Here is a 24,976-nt window from a genome sequence, read left to right as displayed (position 1 = left end):
TTACCCTCCTATGCTTTTAGTTTAATAAGGAAATATAGGAAATAGATTTAAAATTTTCACCCCATATCAGATACCATGCAGGACTTAACTGATTACCAGTAATAACATTAATTTTGGAAGCAAGTTTTCCAGTTGAAGGTCACACTTAATTGTATAATATGCATTTTTTCCAAAATTCAGAAAGTCCTTAAAATCTAATGACAAAATCATCCAAAATTAACACTGATTCTTTGAATCTGTATAAATTAACTTATTTCTCAAAAATGCCATTAGCTCAATGATATACATGCAAAAAGTAGAGATAGTTTTAAAACGCAGTATAATTCACAAATAATATCTAGTGATCATTGTAACACATGTCAATAATGTCAATAATATTAATATATCAATAGCAGTAATTCTGTATCTTTTATGCTTTTATTATATAAATAATGAATCTTTTTTAAGGGCACATTGACTGAAAATGCAGTTAGTAAAGTTCAAATTCTAGTTATACATCATTCAAATAAGAGCATTATTTTGAGAGGCAAAAGGGAAAAGAGGGAAGAAAAAAAGAAGATGAAGCCTGGTTTAAAGTAAATAGCAAGGTGCCTGGCATAGGCCTGAACACCTGCTAGAGAAGGACTACAAATATAGCTCCGTGTCTTCTAGCAGCAAATAAGAAACTTAATCTGTTGCCCAATTGTTTCTGAAATAATTAAATTCCTTGGGAACATGGTTGATTCTGTACTGAGAGGTGGCAGAAATCACTTCTATTTTATGTAGAGGATGATGTGTGATATAGTGCTCTTAAGTAATCATGCACGCATACTGCAAATTATAATTATTTTAGTTGGAAGTTATGATGTCTGTTTTAACTACTCTTAAATTTCCTTTTGGGTATATGCTTTTATTCAGCAAATATTTATTGTGCTCTTACTGTTCTAGCATTTGAGATATATTGACAAAAAAGACAAAGATGCCTGCTCTCGTGGAGCTCACATACAAAAGTATCACATACTGATAAAATCCTTTAATAATTATGGCAGACATGTAATTGAATGTTAAGTTATTCTGGTTAAAATTTGCAGTCACTGGAACTACACTGTATAAAATATCATAACTTCAAATGTTTAATTTTAAATCTTAGACATTTAAAATCTGAAATAATATAATCATAAAAATAGCTAAAATGCACTAAATATTTACTAATGGTATACATCATGGCATATATTTTACATTAATTTCATCATATAAAGTTAAAAATATATAAAATTAAAAAATATATCTGGGAGGTACTATTACTAACTCTATCATACAAATGAAGAAATGGAGTGGAGCTCTAGTCTATTTTAGATTGAATCTGGAGAGTCACCATTTGAGGCTGAGTCCAAACTATTTGAAAGGGATAAAAATCTTGTCAAAATATTTATTTTATATTCTCATGGAAATAGAATGGAATGAAAGAATGTCATATTATTCTATCATTATAAAGTAAAAGAAAATAATTTTACACAGAATATATGAATACTGCAAAATATCTTTCAATACACTTATTTTAATAGAAAAGCAAAGACAAATCTTTGAAATCCAGTTTGCCTTGCCTTGGCTTGCTTAATTTAATTGTGTAGTAATACTAATTCAATCATTTTTTCATGGTTAGAATTTTCCAAGGCCTCAGAAAGACATCATTTCCCTAATACAGTTGCCTGAAAATTTCATTATTTAAAAAAAAATCTTCCTAATTCAGGCTTGCCTTGGTTTAGTCTTTCTAAAACACAATATAGAAAATATTTAGAGTTAGTTAGATTGCTAATAGCTGATCTGGAGTTAAATGAGCTTCCACATTTTTGTTATTCCTCTCACCTTGGTATACAATGTGGAACCCTTGTTTGTTCTGTGAATAGTCACTGTGAAAATACAAACTGGTTTCATGGGTTGTACTAAATAGGGAAGATGGTATTTGAGGACCACTAAGTCGGCCAATAACAGTACTAGTTTCTGAGGATCCACTTCTTACTTCCAAATAATCATGTATCGTTTCTGTAGAAAAATTGACAAACTGGAGATGTACACCTAAAGAAGAAAAGCAAAAAATACTACTTTACTGTTTTATCCAATTAAATATGCACACATATATACACACACTCACACTAATGTAGTTATATATGATTCCATTTAGGTCAAGAGGCATACTCTCAAGGTCTGGACCATGGGTTTGCTGTTTGCCAGGGCAACTAGTTTTGTCATAGTTCAAAGTAACAGAATACTGCTCTCAAATGGCCACTAGTTGTCATGTAGGAATCTTTTCCATTTTATTGTAATGTAACTATAACAAAATGAATCCAAAAAGTGGCTTTCTTGCTCTTCGATACCATTTAAAATTGGATTAAGCAAATTCTAGAGGTAAAAATTCATTCGGTAAATTTGTATTTTGTAAAAGTCCAATTTGAGACCAAAATATGATTGCAAAGCTTTCATTTATTAACATAATCAGATTCCACAACTGCATGAGAAATTAGTCATTCATCTATGGGGGATACATTAATTTCCCCAGTATAGCATTAGAGGCATGTAATTTATAAATGAGCTCTTTTACTACTTTGTTTATCAGAAGATAATGCTAGTTTTTATATAATCATCTCAATAAAATCTAGTGATCATTGCTATATATGCTGTCATATTGTAATATAGTCTCAAAATTTACATAAACATAACTAAAATATGAGATAGTGAAATGTTTCTGGGATGGAAAAAAATAAAATGAAAGCCTCACTGAGGTATATTTGCCTAGTTTGATAAATATTCAATTTTAGTGAATTAGAGGGTTTTATTTTACAACTATCATTCGCCAAATTGTTAATAATAAAATCTGGCATTTATTATTTGCCAGGCACTCTCTTAAGTGTTTATACATGCTATTTATTTAATGTTCACAGTCACTCATGAGAATAAAGAAACCAAGGCACAGAGAAGCTAAATAATATGGTAAATTACACAATGACCTAAAAGACCTGAAATTCAAACTCAGACACTCGGGCTCTTGGACTCTTGCTCTTAGTAACTACACTGGAGTTCTCAACTGAAGTCACATTTTATTACTGGAAAAAAAGAATTCCACGAAAATTTTCTATGGGCAAATACATTTGGGAAACACTGAAAATAGGCTTTAAAATATTAATCAAGTTTCTGTACAATTATACAAATTATTTAGAAATTTGAACATGCTATCCTAATATGTGAGGCTCCAAGAATTGCATATTTCTTTCTAAAAATTTCTCCTAAGCCCCCTTTTCACAAATTATCTTGTCAATAAGTGTTTTACAGAATAAGAAAATACTTCCTTTATTTTTGATATGTATTCAATCTTCTTTTCAAAAATTACAAAGTACTCTTTTGAAATATATTAGAACTAATTTTTGACTCAACCAAAACTCAAAGAAAACAATGGTATTATTTAAATGTAATCCAATCAGAAACAGTCTTTTATGTTTTCATTTCTAAAATAGAGATGTGTATTATTTCTAAATTTAATGAACTTGGTTTTAAAATCAAGAAAGTATTAATGAGAGGTAACTTGAAAATTATATAGCAACACTATTGGAAATATGTTTAATAATTTATTTTTATATAATTCAGTTAGGGATGCCTGGGTGGCTCAGCCAGGTAAGCTTCTGCCTTTGGCTCAGGTCATGATCCTAGGGTCCTGGGATCGAGTCCTGTATCTGGCTCCTTGCTCACCAGAGAGCCTGCTTCTTCTGCCTGCCACTTCCCCTCCTTGTGCTCACTCTCTCTCTCTTTCTCTCTCTGACAAATAAATAAATAAAATCTCTAAAAAAATAAAATAAAATAATTGAGTTAGCTCCAAAGCAACATGGGATGAGCCCTCTTAAATGGTTGGTAAAAGACACATAAGAATAACCATACAGGTTCAAATCTCTTATTCATTTATATCAGTATCGTTATTCAGTGAATGGTCATAGAATTTGACTATAACTTCAAAGTAGGCACGTTTCCACATAGTAACCAGAATAATCCTCACTAGGAATTCCTCCAACATCTTTCTGTGGCTTCCTGTTTTACCAAAACCTGGGACCAGTCAAACTGTATTCAGGTTTGTTGAGTTTCTTTAGTTTTCATCCGCATCTTTCCATGTGTCACTCTGTTTACCGAGAATTTCTTTCCAGTTCCCCAAAGATGAACCTCTTTGTTGGGCTGACTTTTACTTATCTACAAAGTCTACAATTTAGGAATCACTTCATCTAGCAAGACTTTTCTGCATTTCCTGGATGAGGCTGGATGTCTGTACTAATCACAATCCTGTAATCTTTATTATAGTTTATTGCAATAGCATATTTGACTGTCTCCTCATCATGACTGTAACTTTCCTGGGGAAAGGTACAAAGTCTGTTTCACTATGCATTTTATCCCCAGTTTGGCATAGTACTTGAAGTATAATATGCACTCAGTAAGGAATTGTCGAAACTAGTTTTCTGTGAATTTATGTAAAATATTTAATTATGTAAAATTATGTAAAGTATTTAAATGTGAATTTTTATTCTGAGGCCATAGATGTTTTTGGGTAATGAGGTACTAAATTCAGTCCTCAATAAGTGAGATAGTACATAATTTCTTAACTGCTCTAAATCTACCAGGTTTGTGTGTGGTTCAGGGAGTCTACTCATCCTTGTCTTCTGTGATTTAATAAATGTCTTTCTTCCATCTAGCACTTCTACTTATGCATATACAGACCCATAGGATATGAAGGAGAATATATTAGTGTCAGAAAAGTGAGAAAGAATCCATGAAATGCTATATATATAATGCAGTATATCCAAGACACTGGGAATTGTATTATTAAAACTAGAAAGCATTACATCTACATGTATTTAAACGCAACATTAGAAATTTTGTACTACTTTTCAAATGTAAAATCTTGTTTTGTGCAGTGAATATTAGATAAATTTAATAAATTATCAGAAAATAATTATATATGTACAACTTGGTTATAATAAGAGACTTATAAAAAGGATTATACATGAAAATCACATTGAATTTACCTTTGCCACACACATCTAAATCAGACTAAATCCATACAAATCAACTGGAAAATATCAGAAAGTTATCTATCTATCTACCTATCATCTAATTATGAAATTAGAAAATGCCCATATCTTTTCAATTATCCTAGTATTTCAAGTGAAAGGTATTTGGTTTCAGCAATGAAATTTGGCTCAAGCAATCCAAATCTCACTCCTCAATTTATATAACTGTAGGCAATCCCAAAGTAAACTATAATTTGTGAGTTTTTACTAGACCTTGATATTTCTTTATAAGGATGCATTAATGATACTGAACACTCTTTCACATGCTTTTACTATACATACCAAAACCTACGGGCAGCTTTATTGTCCACGTGCAATCTAAACTGCTAGGGTAGTTTCCAGGAAACCCAGGGCTGAGAATCACACCGCTGAAATCTGACATAGCACCACCACACTGAGCTACAAAATGAGAGGACCCATGTAAGCCAGAGTAGTGGAATACTTTACTGTATTAAAAACAAACTGAAATCATTTCAAGTCTTAATCAAGTCTGAGTTAAAACTGTTTCATATAAATTTTAATATTATCAACTCTCATTCACACCACACACCAGTAATCAAATATAATCAACTGACAATGCATTTTCTAAAATAGCTTAAAAAGACAACATACTTCCTTCCTCAGCAATAAGTGCAAGCTAAATCAATTATTGCACAACGAGAAGTAGCTCATGTGCAGTGAATATAATCAAACAAGGAGCATATGTCCTTTTCCACAGCAGGCAGTTTATTTCTTACCATAAGTACTTCTAGGAATGTTTTCATTCATTCCAAAGATGCCACAATTTAGAAAAAAAAATCAAGCCAACAACATCCATTCTAAATACTGTATTCAAGAGGAAACCATTTTCCCAGGCATACCTCCTTCTTTTCGTGAGATGGTTAAAGAATTTTAAGAAAAAGATTGGTTTCTATTGGTAATATGTGATGGATTCACATATCACACATGGGATATGGCTGCTCTTTATCCTAAAAGAATCTAGACAAAGACTAGAGAAGTAAAAAAACAAGTAAAAAGATGTACCCGGGTTTGAGAATTTAGGCATAATTCATAGATGTGCTTGTTCTGGAATCTCTATTATATTGATTTACTATTAATAAGTAAGCAAAAATTACAAGAACAGATAATTAGCCAAGTTCATGATTACATAGAACTATTTAACATATATTAAAGTAGTCATTGCATTTTAGAAGCTAATTCGTTCCTCTAAAAGTACAGTTTTATTATTTCATCATATAAGGTCTAAAATACACATTTGTCAATTGTGGGGTAAAGAATCAAATGTCATGGTTGTGTGTCAAGTTTGAAAATGACCTGTATATAACACTTACCTATAGTTACATTCATTTATTTCTTAAGAGTAACAAAAGATAGATACACTTCAGACTGTATATCATAAAAGCAAATTCAGTAAAAATTTCATCAATGTTCTATATGGTATCAGTAACCTGTTTGACAACTATTTTTAACTATGTGAACTGAATGAATTATATCATCTTACCATTGTGTGTGTATATACATATATATTTATAAAATAATGTAGCAATCTTCATATAAACCTTTCTTTCCATTGAGATCTAAAGATATGCCTGTGCATTTTTCCATCCTTCTGAAATCTCAGCTCATCTATCCTTAAACCAGAGTATTTTCAACCTACAGGTACAATTAACGTTCAAAAATTACTTTTTCTAAAATTTGACTGTTCATATATATTCATCACAGAGTCTGATAATTAATGAGTGGTAGAGAAAATATTTTGGCCGTTCAAAAATGTTTTTAAATTTCTGACAAGACTGTATTGTAGGTTTGTTTTGCTTTATCCTGAACTTTGGGTAAAAGAGCACAAGGACTATCTTCTTTCTTGCCTTCAAAAACTCGTCTGTCACCCTCATTGTCCCTCCAATTCTGCTACTTTCTATCTCTTCAGATATGACCTGAAAATCCTGTCCTCTGCATTGTGCACCTTTCTAGAGCTTAAATCCCAAAATCAGAGGAGAAAGGAAAGAAAATGAAGAATAAAGAGATCATGAGGGAGAAAGAATGACAAGTCATGAAACACATAAAAAGAATCCCCAAAATGCATCTGCCTTCAGCTCTGCATTCATGCTTGTTTTCTCAGTGTCTCTGTGATTTCACACACTTCTAGGTCTTTAATGGCAATTCTGTGCGTTCCACCTGTAGCTCTGTAATAGACTCTATTGTGCCCCTTTACACTCTTATTGTTAAGGACACAACTACAGTCTCCAGGACAAACACAACCATAGTCCTCTAAGATAAGATCATCTTTGATTGTTCTTTCTGATTTGTCTCTATTACCTAAAAATCTCAAGTGACTTTTCTTTCCATCCATCAGAATATCTGGCAGATTGTTTATTTTCCAGTTCACAAGGCTATATAACCTTGTTACCTGATGACTAGAGCTTTAAGACATTCTCTGAATCAAACTCCCGCCTTCAGTTTCTCCTTATAATATGGCCATGATATCACTTCAAGTACTTTGTCTATCAGATATAGTATAAGTTTATTGTCTAAAATCTATGAAATGCAAAAAAGTGAGTGAAAACGAAATAAAAATGTCCTCTAATTTTACACCCCATACATAACCTATTTACCTTGGTATATTTTTCTTCTGCAGCAAAATATATATATATGTGTGTTTATACATATATGCATATAATGAAAATAGGCTCATACTGTGAGTCATTTTAAACCTTTTATACCTAACTATATATTGCAAACTTTGGTCATATCATTAAATATTCCATTCTTAAGCATACATAATTAATCTATTTAGGTAAAAATCCTAAGTAAACAATTAAAAAATGCATGAAAGAATGCTAAAGACTTATAAATGTGTATCAAAAGACAAAAAAACTAAACTCCAATGAAAAAAATAATTACACAAATTAGACTGTCAGGTTCCATGAAGCCATTTTAAATATCAAATTTTTGAAAATATATTATAGTATGGAAAATTATTCTAAGTTAATGTCAAGAAAGAAAACATATTTTAATATATATATAATATATATACATAAAATATATTTACTGTAGAATCCCAAAACTTTATATTAATTTATTATATAAAAATACATATAACTATATATATTTTTAAAACTAATATTATATAAAATATATATATATACACATTATAGAATCCTAAAACTTTATGTTAATTTATTCATTAAGCAATATTTATTGTACGCTAGTTATGAGAACTGTTCCAGGCCCTGGGGATATAATAATGAACCACAGACCTAAACTGTCTGTTTTTATATCAGCAGAATATATATGCTATTTATTTTGTTCTCTGTACCCTTGTATATTCCCAATTTTTTATACTTAATTGGATACACACATAATTGGCATTGTCTGTATCTATAAATGTATATAAATATTTATATACATGTAATTTTATAATTGACATTATATACACTTGTAAATTATTTATGATACCTAAAGAAATATACCTTTTAAAAAATATCATCCAATCTAAATTCTGAATGCTTTCAGTATCTTTTGCCAATTAAAAACGTTCTTACTCCTAAACATTATTTTCCAATAGACTCAAAAAGAATAGTACGCACAGTATGTAGGCATTACAGACTGAATCGTCTTCCCACAATATTCATACGTGAAAGCCCTAACCCACAATCTGGCTGTGTGTGGAATTAGGGCCTCTAAGGAGGTAATTGAGGTTATAGGAAATTATAAGGGTGGAGCCTAATCTAATAGTACCTGCTGTCCTTAAGAGAAAAGACACCAGGGGCATTTGCACACAGGGAAAAGACCATGTGAAGATGCAGGGAGAAGGTGGCCATCTACAAGCCAAGTAGAGAGACCTCAGAAGAAAACAACCCTGCCAGCACCTTGATCTTGGATTTCTAGCTTCAGAACTGCAAGAAAACAAATTTCTATTGTCTAACCCACCCAGTCTGTGGTATTCTGTTATGGCAGCCCAAACAAACTAATATAATACCATGGTTAAGTCATATAAATCACATCAATTCTTTTGCTTTTGCACGTTTTCCTACTCAGAAAAGGCTATCTTCATCTATTGATCTTAATTACACTTACCATCCAAAACTGTAAATTGTATGGGCTATGTTTCCCAATGACTTAGGTTAATACCAGCTTATCTTTCTGAAATTCTATCTTGTAGTCAATGGTATAACTTAACACTGAATTACTCTCTGAATTCATGTATTTTATTTCTACTACTCTAAATGGTAAATGAATGTTTTAAAGATAGGGATTATACATCATATTTCTTTTTCATACTCTGTACAGGCCAGGATATTCATAGCTACATACAGATACCAGAAATGAGGAAGAGAAAAAAAATGAAAAAGTGGATAGAAATAACTGGAGGCAGGATGAATTTAGGGCAAAAATTGGATCCCATACTTTCTAAGATCCGAGTGCCATTTTGATATAGTCTATATCTCAACTGTGTCACCAGTGAAGACATTTCATGGGGTGTCATGCTCTCTTTGGTAGACTCCAGATTCCTTATCTGTTTTGGCTCAATAGCAAGCAATAGGATATTTACTTATTTTCCTGATCTATGGATATTTCCATCATATAATACAGTGAAATATTTCTAAGGATTGAAAAACCTAATACCTTTTCTCAATTTCTAAAGTCATCCATTGATATTGAAGTTTGAGGTTAAAAAAATTGTAAAAATTTAAAATAAAAACAAAGATATGAAACATTTATCTTAAAATATCATTTCCATAAACCTGACAAAAGGCAAACTATATATTTCAGCTACATTATACACAGGGTGTATCTTTAAAATCTGATAAAGCTTATCAGTCCTTCAACTTACCCAAACAAATTGGGATTGGATAATTCCATCTTCTTACAGGTCCAGGCATACATGTAATGTGAGAATGACCCTACATAAAAAAGACATATTTCAGTACACATTTTAAAAAGACTGAACATAGCATAGTGAATGGTCATTAAAAAAATAAGCTTAAATATATATTATCATTTTTTATATTTTTTAAACTTTTACTGGAATTTTCAGCATGACTTAAAGTAAGAAAGGTAATTATATATGCTTGTGATAAAATGTAAAAAGTGACATGGTTCTCGTAGAAAATTTAAGATTTCTTATCACATCAGAATTGTGGTTTTTAAACTTAACACATTTCTATTGAAACATGTTCTACTGGCATACTGCAATGATCATGACAGTGAAATGACCACATATATAACAGTTTATAATAAATTGCTATAATATTCAGGGTGAAATAAGGTAAACAATACTTCACAAAAATATTAAAATGAGTCAGTTAAGATATATTACATTATAAACTGAAATACAAAGTCCAGAAATATCTGATTGTACTTCTGAGACTAAAAATTTGTAATGAAACGTTAAAGACTATAAATCATTAATTTTTAATTTTGCTTTCTCTAAGGAATCTATTTACTTAACATATGAAATAGTTTCTCCCTCATTTTTATTTCTCAGTTACTTAATAGGTCAATTCTTTAGGGAGATTTTTATGCAACCATTAATTTGAGACCCTCTAAAATATATTTGTAGATGATTTTCACTAATTTCAAAAATTCATTATCATGGAAGTTTCATTTAATGCTTTAAGTAACACTTTGTTTTTATTTTCAAATTCTAAAGATCCAAGAGTTGAGTTGTTACATCCTATGTGAATAGAGAGAAAAATGTGAAGTGAAGATTAACTTTGATTCAAAAATAATTTTTGGTTACTTGTGAACAAAGCATATTTAGTCCGTTCTAGTAATTTCTCTCATGAATATGTTTTATGGACAAATTGAGTAACTTTTGACTTAAGGCTACAGTATGCAGTTTGAAATCAATATTGTTTTAAAACTTTTGGATTATCAATCATTGCTCCATTAAAATATTCTGAAAAAACAATGCAAATCAAAACTTTTAAAAATAGCCTTACCTGTAGAGAATATCCTTGATCACACTGAAAGGATACCACATCACCAACCATATATCTGTCTCCAATTTTCATTCCACTGCTGGGAGTTTGTGGTTCAGGACAGGAGTCCAAACCAATCGCTGAGAATATTTAAAGGTATTAGCATAAGTAACTTTCAAATAATGAATGCTTAAATTATGCATATTAAATTACCAAAATTGAATACTAGCATCATTAAAACTAGATTTTACATTGGGACATTAGGAATGTTCTGTGAATCCTATTTAAGTGTGAACAAGATTTAACTGTAGTTGTTAAAAGCAATGTGCTTTGGAATTGTACCATAAAACTATTTCTTTGAATTTTCATGGCATCAACCATTAAATAACAATGTGATTACACTTAAACTCTTTCCTAACGCACAGTTCCAAATGTCTTCTACTATAAAACATAAATTAAAAATTCCGAAAAAGAAAGTCTCTTAATAAAAAATAAAACAATAATTTATTGTCAGAGTAATATGAAATTATATTTGTAAAATATTCTTAATAAAATAACTAAAAAATTATTTGCTGTTTTGTCCATATCACCTGGTTCCTTCTTCTTTCATACAAAATTGGCTTTTTAATTTATGAGACATATTTTGAGGAACTTATTATATGTAAAATTTTTTTAATGTATTTTTGAGTAAGATTTGTTCTCCAAATATATTATAACCAAAAAGGAGAAAAACCTGTAGTTCATTGAGACCTGAGAAGTTTAGGTGAAACTTGAAATCAGTTATTTTTGAAGGGGAGATAATTCTGTAATTCAAAACACTTCCATTATTTTTACATTAACAATATATTTTTCAACATAGGAGAATAAAAGCATACTAAATATAAGTTGTTTTCCTAAAATGATGTACTTAAAGTCTGAAAAAATAGATTTTTTTGCCAAAACATTTTTTCAAATATGCAAATGTATTATTATTAAGAACTTTTTTTATCTTCAATAAAAACCAAGGTTTATTACCCAATTCTTTCTAATTCATTTGAAGCTAATCTAACGCATATTTAAATTATGGGAGGAAGTAGTCACCACTCCAAAATCATTACATATGTTCATTTTATGAAAAAAATATTAAAAACTGAATCCTAAAGAACTAAAATACTTCAGACATTCTTTTACTCCTTGATATTTCCTTCTGATGGATGCTCTCATAGCACCACTTTCTACATACATTCCTTTGTGGTGCTTAACATAAACTAATAATGAATAAATAACTGTGTAATTAGTTCTTCAGTATTTATTTCCCCTCTGATAACAGAAATTCCTTAAGGGCAGCTTAGGGCACAGCATCTTAGGGAAGCATTCAATAAACATCAGTCGACTGGATGAATGAATAGTATGAAAAAGAACGTGAATCCCTATTTTGATAACTTCTTAATAAATACTAATGTCTAGCTCTGCAAACGGAAGATACTTTCTTTATCCAATAGTACAGTGGTCAGAGTAGCTAAAAATCATTCCAAATTAGGTCATATTTAAGGATAGAAAATGACATAAAAGCACTAACTTGATAGAATTATGATTAGATAGAAAGCAAGACAGTGAAGAAGAGTAAACTGGTCATTTGGGAATGCATTTGAGACAGCCCTAGAGGAGGTTAGGGAAGTCTATGGATTGAAGTTCCAACACATGTGCTTCAATTAGCTAGGTCTCTAACCATACATCATGCTCCATATTTCCCGGTTTTTTTGTAATCTTGAATTTATGGACCTAGGCAAGGTAAGTCACGATTAAATTGTGACTTACTTTTAACATTTTTAAGGGTTACTGTCTCACTTCCCCAGCTAGCTTTTGAGATCCAAGAAGTGAAAGAAACTGCCTTATTACTTGTTTTAATCCCATCTAATACCCACTAATTAGACTTACACATTTAATTTATCTGATTTCATAGATCCCTTTTCAGGAATTAATGAGCATCCCAAAAAAGTGATTTATGATATAAACATTTATGACTTATAAATAAGATTTCACCTTCCTTTGGTACAATCTTAGTGTTTTGGGAGTCCTAAACAGTACATTTATTATTCTTTACCACTAAGGTCATTCTTGCAGTCATTCTTACTGAGAAGGCCAAATTTTGTACACATTTCTTTTTATTTTCTTCTATCAAGTACTCCATTCAGGGTCATATACACAGAAAACCATTAATATTCAGAAGTGGTGATTTCCTTTTCTGGGAGGAGGACAAATAAAACTATGGTACAGTGATACTATAAAATATTGAGAGCCTCATTTATAAGTGAGGTTTACACATAATATATACTGACATAGTAAAATATTTATAAAGTTTTAACATTTAAAATGTGATATAAAACTCCTGGGGGTCCTGGGTGGCAGAGTCAGTTGAGCATCAGACTCTTGGTTTTGGCTCAGGTCATGATCTCAGGGTTGTGAGATAGAGCCTGCATTGGGCTGGGTGTGGAACCTGCTTAAGATTCTCCCTCTCCCTCTGCCTCTCCCCGCCATCTCTTTCTCTCCCCCGCTCTCTACCTCTCTAAAAAAAAAATTTTTTAAATAAATAAATAAATAAACTCAGAGTGATTAAATGATAATATTAAAGTAGCTAGATTTATTGTGGTGATTATTCATAACGTACATAAATGTTGAATCACTATGTTGTACATCTGAAACTAATATAATCTTTTATGTCAACTACACTTCAATTTAAAAACTTTTTAAAAAGTCTTCCTTAAGAATTATTTTCACTTCTTCATAAGTAACAAAATCAATAGGTTATTTGTAAGAATTAACAAAGAAAAAGAATTTTTGTAAAAATGTTGCACAGGATTCTCTCCTGATTAACCAAGATAATCAAAATATTGAGTCATTTTCAGGTTTATTAGTGTCAATTTTGGTGTTGGCAATCAAAGATATGCTCTGGGTGAATTTTTTTAGTGGGAATTGGATCAATTAATCTGTTGTTGTAGCCAAAAACAAACAGATATGAGTGTAGGGACAAATCCATATCAAAAATTGCATAGAGTTATGTCTGCTGTCAAATTACTGCAGGCAGTTGCACTGAATGAAAATACTGAAACCTCAGTTCTTCACATTTCCAACATTTATTTATAACCATTTATTTATAACCAAAAACTGTTCTTTCCAATTCTGTTCACAAGGCAATCAATCTGCAACAGAAAATGTTCTTAATCATATCATTTATATCCGATCATTCTGATTATATATATATATATATATATATATACACACACACACATTACTTTTCTGTACTCCATAATGATTTTAACGAGTCTTTGATGCTTTGAAAGAGGCAGACAGGCAAAAGAAGAAAGCTTAATTACTGTTAAGGCTCCCAGTAACATTGTTTTGTAAAAGGAAAACCTCCTTCACAAATTCAACATTACAATCTACATATTTGGTGATGAGCAATAATAAGGAGGGCACGTGATGTGATGAGCACTGGGTGTTATACACAACTAATGAATCATTGAACTTTATATCAAAAACTAGTGATGTTCTATATGTTGGCTAATTGAATTTAAATAAAAAAACAATCTATCTATAAAATTATTGAAAATAAAGACCAAAATATTGCATCTGTATACATGAAAGAAAGGAAGAGGAATTGAATCGTGTGTCTTTGCACAAAGGTTGTATTCAGTAATAGTGAAGATATTATTATTTTAAATATATTGCAGGTCTTCTATTTTAAATTTTTCTCTAAATAAGGGATTCAAGATAACCACTATTTCTTTTTTAAGATTTATTTATTTTAGAGAGAGAGAGCACAAGCAAGCTGAGGGAAGGGCAGAGGGAGAGAGAGAATCCTGAAGCAGACTTTGTGCTGAGCACAGAGCTGAAATGGGGCTCAATCCGTGGACACTGAGATCATAACCTGAGCCAAACCAAGAGCCAGCCACTTAACCAACTGCGCCACTTGGGTGCCCCAGGATAACTATTATTTCTATCTTTATGTTACCTATAAGGGTTTTTTAAAGATTTATTTATTATTTTTAGAGAGAAAGAGTGAGCATGGGGAAGGGGCAGAGGGGGAGAGAGAGAGAGAATCCTCAAGCAGACTCCTTGCTGAGCATGGAGCCTGACCCAGGGCGCAATCCGAGAACCCCGAGATCATGACCTGAGAGGAAATCAAGAGCCAGCTGCTTAACAGACTGAGCCACCCAGGCACCCCCATATGAGGGTTTTTTTTTAATATTTTATTTATTTATTTGATAGAGCACAAGTGTGGGGGCAGAGGGGCAGAGGGGGTGGGAGAAGCAGGCTCCCCACTGAGCAGAGAGCTTGACATGGGTCTCCATCCCAGGACCCTGGGATCATGGCCTGAGCCTAAGGCAGACGCTTAACTGACTGAGCCACCCAGGCACCCCTTGGGTTTTTAAAATATACTAGAATTACCATTTGACATTCCACATTTATCATTAAAAGAAAACAGTTTAAAAAAAAAACACAGAGAAGCAGGTGATAATGAAAAGGTGAATTCAAAATGAGCTGGTTCTACTAGTTTGAGAGGAAACTTCAAAGGCAAGCACACAGACTTTTTGCTGGTATAATATACCTTGGAATTAATTAATCTAATAAACAAATATTTGTTAAATACCTACTGTGTAACATGTAACTTTAATATTTGTAGGTTTTTTTTCAGAAAGAACAGTGCTGACTTAATAGTCACTGATGGGCAACAATGGTTTAGGAATATGTTGTGGTGCAGACTTAGCTCACATTTACCTTGATCTTTAAATTTTTACTTTACTTGTTCCTACCTCAATTAACATTTAACTTAGCATCACTCTGAATAATTAATTGAATATTCAGTAATAGAAACTACTTCCCAAATTTTAGTCTACAGTTTAATGCTAAGTTAAATGATAAAATGTTAAATAGAATCTGATATCATAAGCAATTACTGTCCACCTATTGTGTACTCTGTATCATGTTACCTGCCAGAAATGCAAAGATTGATTAGTGACATAAGCAACTATGCTCTAAAGAAACTCTTGATGAAGCAGGAGAAGGGACTGGTTTAAAAGATTACAGGTAGTGGAACAATCACAGTAAATGAAGGTCATCCTTTGTTAAAATAATTATTTCATAAAGAATAACCCTACTATAAAAGTATTTTGTTGCATGTATAACCCTTAATTCTTGGCTCATTTAAATGATACGATTTTGACTGCAGTGATATTTGTTTGTTATAAATCAAGGAAATTGGACTTTTTTCTGCTGTATGTATTAAAATTTTCCCCCTAAAAATGTCAGCTGTATTTACTAGGTGGACAATTTTTTGCACCAGACAGAAGTTTATTCTGTTTAGACGAATGGCTGGTTTGGATTCTCATGGACACTTTATGAATTCTGGGTTAAAGGACAGTTAAGAAGTCCTTTCTTGCTCTAAAATAATAAAGTTATTATTGTTTTCTTCTAAAAAAAATAACCCTACTAAAAAAAAGAGTGGCGAACCAGAAAAAAGACTCTTTTTTTAAAGATTTTATTTGTTTATGAGAGAGACAGAGCGCACAAGCGGGGGAAAGAGCAGAGGGAGAGGGACAAGCAGACTCTGAGCTGAGTGCAAAGCCTGGCTTGGGGCTGGATTTCATGACCCTGAGAAACCAAGAGTCTGCCACTTACCTGACTGAGCCACCCAGACACCCAGAAAGCAGACTCTTAACAACAGAGAACAAACAGGGTTACTGGAGGGGCGGTGGATGGGAGGATAGGTTAAATGGGTGATGGTGTTAAGGAGGGCATTTGTTGTAATGAGCATTGCATGTCGTATGTAAGTGGTGAATCACTAATTCTACACCTGAAACTTATATTACACTGTATGTTAACTAATTGGAATTTAAATACAAACTTGAAAAAGAAAAGACACTGGAAATGGATTATTAAAAAAAATAACCCTACTAAAAAAAGAAATGTAATTTCAAGAAATGAAGCTGAAAGGGAGATAGGGTATACACTGTGAACCATTTTATCTTCTTAACCAATGTAGGAAGTTGTATTTTCTTTCTGTGGGTAATGAAGGAAAATTTCAGAGTTATTAAGAACACAACCTTGATCTTCATCTTGGCTCCACTAGTTTCTTGATCTTTTGGGTAAAGTTGGAAATGATTTCCGTGCCTCAGTTCCCTCACCTATTAAATGGGATGCAAAGATACTGACTTCATAGGAATATTGCAATGCTTAATGAAAACAAGATATACATAATGCTTAGAATAGAGGCAGGGACATAGTAACTAACATTATTTAGTAGTTTTAAACATTGAAGTGAGGTTGTCATTTAACATTCTAGATAAAGGACATTTTTTCTGTTGTCATGAAAGTATGTTTCTGTATGTTTAAGATCAATAGGTTTTACATACATACTCTAGGAATATAATGAAAATATGTAAAAAGTTATATAAAGGGCCAAGAACTTAAGTACCTTTAAGTTTGTGGTTGACCCAAAATTAAAAGCTTCTATATAACCTAAAATGTTATTGGTTTAACTGGGAGAAAAACCAAGAGACTAGGAGCAATGATATTAGCTCAAGATAGAGCTAGAGAAAGTTTAAGAATACAAAAATACAATGTTTCCAGAATTCAGAAACTTAGGCTGAAACTATTTCTAAGTCAACACCACAAAGAGGTAAAAAGTCAATGAGATGATCATAAAATAAATTTTGATTAAAAGAAAACTAATGGCCTTATAGGATTAAGGAATGAGATGTGTTTGCAAAATCAATTATACTTATTTGCATTTAATATATTCTGTTAATAGCAACTGAAATTAGAAATGACAAATATTAATAATTTAATTTGAGCAGATGTTTCTACAATTAACATTTTATGAGATGATGTGCATAAACTAGTTAGAACAAGAAAATTAGTTTAAGTAAAAACATAATTAATCTTAAAATCACTATTTTTCTCAAATAATCAATTATTTAATTAGCCTAAGGGAAGAAACAATTTTTAGCGATTATAAAAATAAACTCATTAAGACCTAATGCATTATCTCTTAAGCATATTGCTCAAGGATGGAAAGCAGTAAAATAACTATCGTGTTGAATTGAATCTTTTGTTATTTATAAGCTAGAGTTAAATGAATACATGTCTACACACTTACTATTTTATGACTACTATTATGCTTTGGGTTATTCAGACCAGCTCTTCAACTATTAAGTAGAATGGAAAGATATTTTTGGACCCCATGTGTTTTCCCAGGATTTACAGCAAAATTATTAGTGGCATATATCATGAATGTTCTCAAGTTTAGGGGGATAGAAAAATATATTCATTATGGTAACATGGACCTTTGCATTCCTCTGAGTGCTATGTCCTAAGATTTTTGAGTGCCCTTAAATTTGCAAAGACCATTACTGCATGTAGTTTGCCCTTTTAAAACATGTACATTGTATAAGTTCAAAACCAAAAGCTGCTCATCGATTTACAAATGCTTCACTGTCTCTCTAGAATTTTCCATTAGTGAAACACAAATGTGTATGGCAAAGAAATTATATATGCATATTACAACCAAATTGTCATTCCAAAACTGTTAATGATGAAGCTCTAACAGAACCCAAGTGTCAGACCAACTAGAAATTATGTTTTCTTCGTGGAAGCTTACTAACAATTGATAGATTCAATGGCATTCCATATGCTAGGGACATTTTTCCTAGCAAAAAGTATACTTATGCAAGACATACAGTTACAACTAGGATCACATTTGTCAAAAACAAACAACAAGAAATACAAATTATCAATTTAAAAATTAATTCCCACTTCTCAGTGCTCTTGGGGATCAGAAGACAGATAAATTCAGTACTTTATATGTTAGAAAAAAATATATTAACTCAGAGCAGATATATCTATCCCATGACTACCAAACCAGCTCATATTCCCAACAAAAAAATGATGTAGCTTTATGTCAGCTTATGATAACTCATGTCAGAAAATAGTAAAATACTAATCAGAATCTCAACTAATGTTTTTGCTTATCTTTATTGAGAGAGAAAAATGTATCCTCTAAACTCTGGAGTTCTAATATATTTGCCTTAGTTTTCCTTGTGTCTTCCAAGGTTGCTAGGGAAAATTGTCTTCTTCCATACTGCCTACCTTTTTTCTCTTCCACATTCAATCCCTTTTGTTATTAACAGAAAGCAAATTGAGGGTTTTTTTTTTTTTTCTTACTCTTTCCATTAATATTGGCTACCTGTTTATATAAACAGGTAATTTGTTAGAATCTGCTAGCATAAAATATATAAGATATTAAATTTCAGAAACAAGTAATTGGAATAATGGGCATTAAGGAGTGCACGTGACATTATGAGCACTGGGTATTATATGCGACTGATGAATCGTTGAACACTACATCTGAAACTAAAAAAAAAAAAGAAAAAAGTAGGAAAAAATATTCTAAATTTATATTTACTACCTTGTTTTGTGTGTCTGTAATTGAGAAAAATCGCCCTGACTCAATTTATTTATGGCCCAACTATAGCCTCCAGCAGAGCATAATTTGAGCAGCATGACTATAAATATTAAAAATATACACACACATAATAAATGTGGTATCCATTCGCTATCTCTTCTTACTTTGCAAGTAGCACCATATGTACCTTCTATACCAATTTCATTCCTGAAAGTGTATACTTATACTGGCATTACACTAGTTAAATTAGGAAATATTTTTGATTCCTAGATCTCACTGTAAGGTGTGAAGTCTAATTATTAAAGATAAATAAAAGTGGTTCTGTTGATCCTGGTTTATTTAATTCAATAACTAAGATCTAAAAATAAAAGAAAAAGTCTAAGGAATTAGAAGTCCAGCTCTCCAATGGAATAAAGCAAGGTTGTGATTATAAAAAGTGGTATGATTTAAAGTAAAAACCAAGGGTGCCTGGGTGGCTCAGTCGTTAAGTGTCTGCCTTCAGCTCAGGTCATGATCCCAGGGTCCTGGGATCAAGTCCCACATCGGGCTCCCTGCTCGGCGGGAAGTCTGCTCTCCCTCTCCCACTGCCCCTGCTTGTGTTCCCTCTCTCTCTGTGTCTCTCTCTGTCAAATAAATAAAATCTTTAAAAAAAAAATAAAGTAAAAACCAAAACAAAAGATCAGAAACCTAAGAACCAGCCTCTATTCCTCCCTCTTGCTCATCTCCAACATCTAACTGGCCACAAATCTTAGGCAACTACAATAACCTCCTTCAAAGTTTCTCATGAGAACTTCTGCAATCCCTTTCTTTAGGCCTCTTCTCTTCCTGCAATGCATTTTCCATTTTCCAAAATAAAAGGGCCCTTCAAAAATTCAAAGCGAAGCATGTTACTCCCCAAACTGAAACCCTGGAGTGTGTCTCCAAGAAAACATCTGTCACCTCCTTAATCTAATCTTTCAGCACTTAAAATACCATTTGACAATTTTAGCCACATTGGTTCATCTCATCAGTAATAGAGGATGATATTTATTGAGAGCTTAATATGGACCTGGTGTTATGATAAACACTTTTACGTAGATGATCTCATTTAATTCTGAAGAAATATTTCAGGTTAGGTGTTATTATCCTATATTACAGATAAGGAAACTGGGTTTTTGGGAGCTTTAGGAATTGCCTCTTGTCACATGGCTATCAAATGGCACTGTCAAGACAGAAACTGAAGTCTGATTCCAGAATAAATGCTCTTATATCCACCTACATTTCAAGAGGTCCCTTCAAAGTACAAAACTAATTCCATATCTATACTTTAATTCTTACTTGCCAATAGGACTTCTGTTCATCCTTTCGTGGAGTCTTCTTTGACTCCATGGTCAGTAATCTCTAACAGATTTGATCCCTACCTTCTTTGTGTCATCACCTAAGTTATATAAGATGGCCTCATACTTTGGTCATTGCGAGAGTAATTTTGGGAGACTGGGGAAAGTGCAAATGCTTGACTGAGTCTCAGAAACACTGACTTGATCTTCTGGGGTAGGGTCTTATCCAGATTTTCAACAAGACTTCAATGACTATAAAGCACATGTATCTGACAAGTACCAACTTAGATAACAATACAGCGTTTACATTGTAATTTTGCAATTACTTGTTTGCATGTTCTTACAATTAGTCTGCAGGTTTTTAGGGCTAGATATTATGTAAATTTGTAGCACTTCCACCTAGAAATTATATCTAATAATTCAACAAACCTATGATGCATACACAAATGACTTTGTTCTTATATTTGGAAAGCAATATCAAGATGGAAAATTATGGGAAGAAACTCTAAGGAGGACTATAATATAGTGGTCAGGACTGTGTGCTCCATTATCAAATTCTCTGAAGTTTTTATCCCACCTCTACTATTAACTAACTTAAAAAATATGGAGCACTAAGATTATTATCTAAACTTCAGTTTTGTCATCTATAAAATAGGATTAAAATATCTGTCTCAAGGTAATTGGGAAAATTAAATAAAGAGATATCTATAAAATATTTATACTGTGTTTGGCATATATATACTGAACACTTGAAAAAATGTTAACTTTTGGGGCACCTGGGTGGCCTAGTCGGTTAAGCACCTGCCTTGGTTCAGGTCCTGATTTCAGGGCCCTGGGATGGAGTCAGAAGTGGGGCTCCCTGCTCAGCGGGGAGTCTGCTTCTCCCTCTCCCTCTGCCCCTCCACCCACTTGTGCTCTCTCTCTCTCTCAAATAAATGAAATCTTTAAAAAATGTTAACTTTTTGATGAGATAATGATGATAATATAATGATTACAATAATCATGATGGAGGTATTGTTAAGTGGCTATCGAAGAACCTAAGTAGTCATTCAAATGCTTATGGGTCATAATGCTCTGATACACATGGGTGCTTATACTATAGATATTCTGCACTTTGAAAGCCATCATGGATAGACAAGCAAGTGTGAGCCTCAACTATTAGGATTTACCAAATTATGAGATAGTTATCTTTGTTTTTCTTTAAAGATTTTATTTATTTGAGAGAGAGAGAGAATGAGAGATAGAAAGCACGAGAGGGAAGAGGGTCAGAGGGAGAAGCAGACTCCCTGCTGAGCAGGAAGCCCGATCCGGGACTCGATCCCGGGACTCCAGGATCATGACCTGAGCTGAAGGCAGTCGCTTAACCAACTGAGCCACCCAGGTACCCTTTTATTTTTATTTATTTTTATTTTTTATTTTTTTTAAAGATTTTATTTATTTATTTGAGAGAGAGAGAGAATGAGAGATAGAAAGCACGAGAGGGAAGAGGGTCAGAGGGAGAAGCAGACTCCCTGCTGAGCAGGAAGCCCGATGCGGGACTCGATCCCGGGACTCCAGGATCATGACCTGAGCCGAAGGCAGTCGCTTAACCAACTGAGCCACCCAGGCGCCCCTTTTTTTTTTTTTAAAGATTTTATTTATTTATTTGAGAGAGAGAGAGAATGAGAGATAGAAAGCATGAGAGGGAAGAGGGTATCTTTGTTTCAAATATTTTAAAAGGCAAAATGTATGAAAGAGTTTAGCCCAGCTGCATAGAAATTTTCTTTAAAAATACAGACTAACACCTGAGAAGAAAACAAAGTGGTACAAGAACAAATTGTTTTTTAATTTTAAAAATATGTTTTTTTTTTTTTTTAAAGCTAGTCCTCCTTCTCTAATAAGGAACTAACAAAAGAACCTATTAGAAACATAGTTGGTGCAACTAGCTTGTTTGGCCATCAGAACTCTGGGTACCTGGGTGATAACAGCCAACTCATAATGTACAATTATACAGAGTAGTATAATTACACAAATATACAGTTATCTTTTTGGATAAATGTAGTTCCTTTTTTTTCAATTTTCTAGTAAATAATCACTGGGGATGTAAAAACAAAAATACAACATTGTGTTGGATAGTGTCAGAAATAAATGATATACAATAGACTGCCCTCAAGTAGCTAAATATTCATTGAAAAATAATTCAAGAATGCTAAGTAAAATCAATTACCTAAACATTCATAACTGCAAAATACCATAGTACCTTGTAAGTCAGAGCATGCCATTTCTCTGCTCAAAACTTTCTAATGAGTCCCATATTCAATTACAATAGCCTACAAGACAGCATCTCCCCTTCTCTCTCTCACCTCATTTCTTCCTGTTCTTGCCTCTTTGCTGTTCTTCATACTTATGTTTTAGGGTACTTGCTCTGGCTATCCCCTAAAACACCCTTTCTTCACATATCAGCAAGGCTTATTCCTGAACCGCCTTCCATCCTGTGCTCAAATGTCAACTTCTCTTAAAGATGTACCCTGACCATCAAAACATCCTCTCTGCAGCCCTAGCATTCCGGATCCCTCAACCCTTCATCTATCTTCTTTTTTTAAGATTTTATTTATTTATTTATTTACTTATTTATTTTTTTAGAGAGAGAGACAGTGGGGGGAGGGGAAGAGCAGAGGGAGAGAATCTCAAGCAGACTCCTCACTGAGTGTGGAGCCCATTCCAGGGCATGATCCCACGACCTTGAGATCACAACCTCAGCCGAAACCAAGACTCGTTGGCTCAACCAACTGAGCCTCCCAGGTGCCCCCATCTATCTTCTTCTATGAATTTTCACTTTCTGAAGTGCTCTATAGCTTAATAATTTATTACATTTTTGTCTATTTTGTCCTCACCTGCTAGATTATAAGCTCCAAGAAGACAAGAGGATATTGTCTCTTTCATTCAAAAATGTAAACTATGCCTGACACACAAGTGTTCAGTAAATATTTGTCAAATTAATAAATATATAAGCATTGAGGGAGTAAAAGGGAATGATATCAGAATCCAGAAAAAGAAGAAAAAACACTTCTAGAATGAGCTGATTGGATCAGTTAAGATTTAGGGTGATATATAAATTAAAAACAAGAGGGTGTTATGCTAAGAGAAATAAGTCAATCAGAGAAAGACATGTATCATATGATCTCCTTGATATGAGGAATTCTTAATCTCAGGAAACAAACTGAGGGTTGCTGGAGTGGTGGGGGGTGGGAGGGATGGGGTGGCTGGGTGATAGACATTGGGGAAGGTATGTGCTATGGTGAGTGCAGTGAATTGTATAAGACTGATGAATCACAGACCTGTACCTCTGAAACAAATAATACATTATATGTTAAAAAAAAAAAAGAAGATAGTAGGAAGGGAAAAATGAGGGGGGCGGAATTGGAGGGAGAGATGAACCATGAGAGACTATGGACTCTGAGAAACAAACTGAGGGTTCTAGAGGGGAGGGAGGTGGGGAGATGTGTTAGCCTGGTGATGGGTATTAAAGAGGGCACGTTCTGCATGGAGCACTGGGTGTTATATGCAAACAATGAATCATGCAACACTATATCAAAAACTAATGATGTAATAGGAAACACATGATATATCTAGAAAACAATTACTTCATTTGATTAAGTGGGGAAATATTACAAAATACATGTGGTAAAAAAATGACATAAGAAATTACTGTGGGAGCAGGAGGCTAAAGAATGTTACCTTTCTTTAACAGCTAATAGGAAAACAATGACGTGAAATGATCAAAATGGGCCTCTAGAAATAATGCGACCAAGGCATGGGAAGGATAGAATGGGCACAAGGAACATCAGATTTGTTTGACGATAATCGTAGTCATAATCATCATGGTCTGGCATTCCTAAGTTAAAATGTCATGATCTCCAGTTCAAGGAGGAAAAGAGCGCTGTAGATAAAAATCAACCTATTTGTCAGCATTTACCTTTCAAATAAATAAAAAGCAAGGCATATCTGTCTAGTAATTGTGCCATTGGATAATCTAGAATTTGTTTTCTAAAAGCCTCATGAGTGGGTAGGAAAATCAGACAGAGAATATACTTACTTACTGGAAGGAATCTCAGCCAAATTCCCATTCCCCAAGACAGAAGAACACCTGCCATGTTTCCTGAGACCTTTATTATTTAAAATCATCCTTTAGGAATATAGGAAGAGTCTACTTCCTTGGTTAAAAACAAA

General features: G+C 32.8%; 1 protein-coding gene across 4 annotated transcripts in view; it reads right to left on the bottom strand.

Moving 5' to 3' along the window:
• Window positions 1–24,976, bottom strand: part of CSMD3 (CUB and Sushi multiple domains 3) — a 1,163,243-nt gene that overhangs the window by 103,850 nt on the left and 1,034,417 nt on the right. For all 4 annotated transcript variants that reach the window (XM_028122520.1, XM_088023099.1, XM_028122521.1 and 1 more), the window contains 4 exons: window positions 11,030–11,148; window positions 9,919–9,988; window positions 5,367–5,483; window positions 1,846–2,055 (listed from right to left, as the gene is read on the bottom strand). In XM_028122520.1, coding sequence (XP_027978321.1) covers window positions 1,846–2,055; window positions 5,367–5,483; window positions 9,919–9,988; window positions 11,030–11,148 — 516 coding nt within the window. The remainder of the gene's footprint in view (window positions 1–1,845; window positions 2,056–5,366; window positions 5,484–9,918; window positions 9,989–11,029; window positions 11,149–24,976) is intronic.

This window comes from Eumetopias jubatus, unplaced genomic scaffold, assembly GCF_037043125.1.
Source record: "Eumetopias jubatus isolate StellerSeaLion01/CBP00866 unplaced genomic scaffold, mEumJub1_p1.0 scaffold_4, whole genome shotgun sequence".
In the NCBI taxonomy this organism is placed as follows: Eukaryota; Metazoa; Chordata; class Mammalia; order Carnivora; family Otariidae; genus Eumetopias; species Eumetopias jubatus.
Note: the sequence above shows the minus strand (reverse complement) of the source record. Positions and strands in the feature narration are given on the sequence as shown.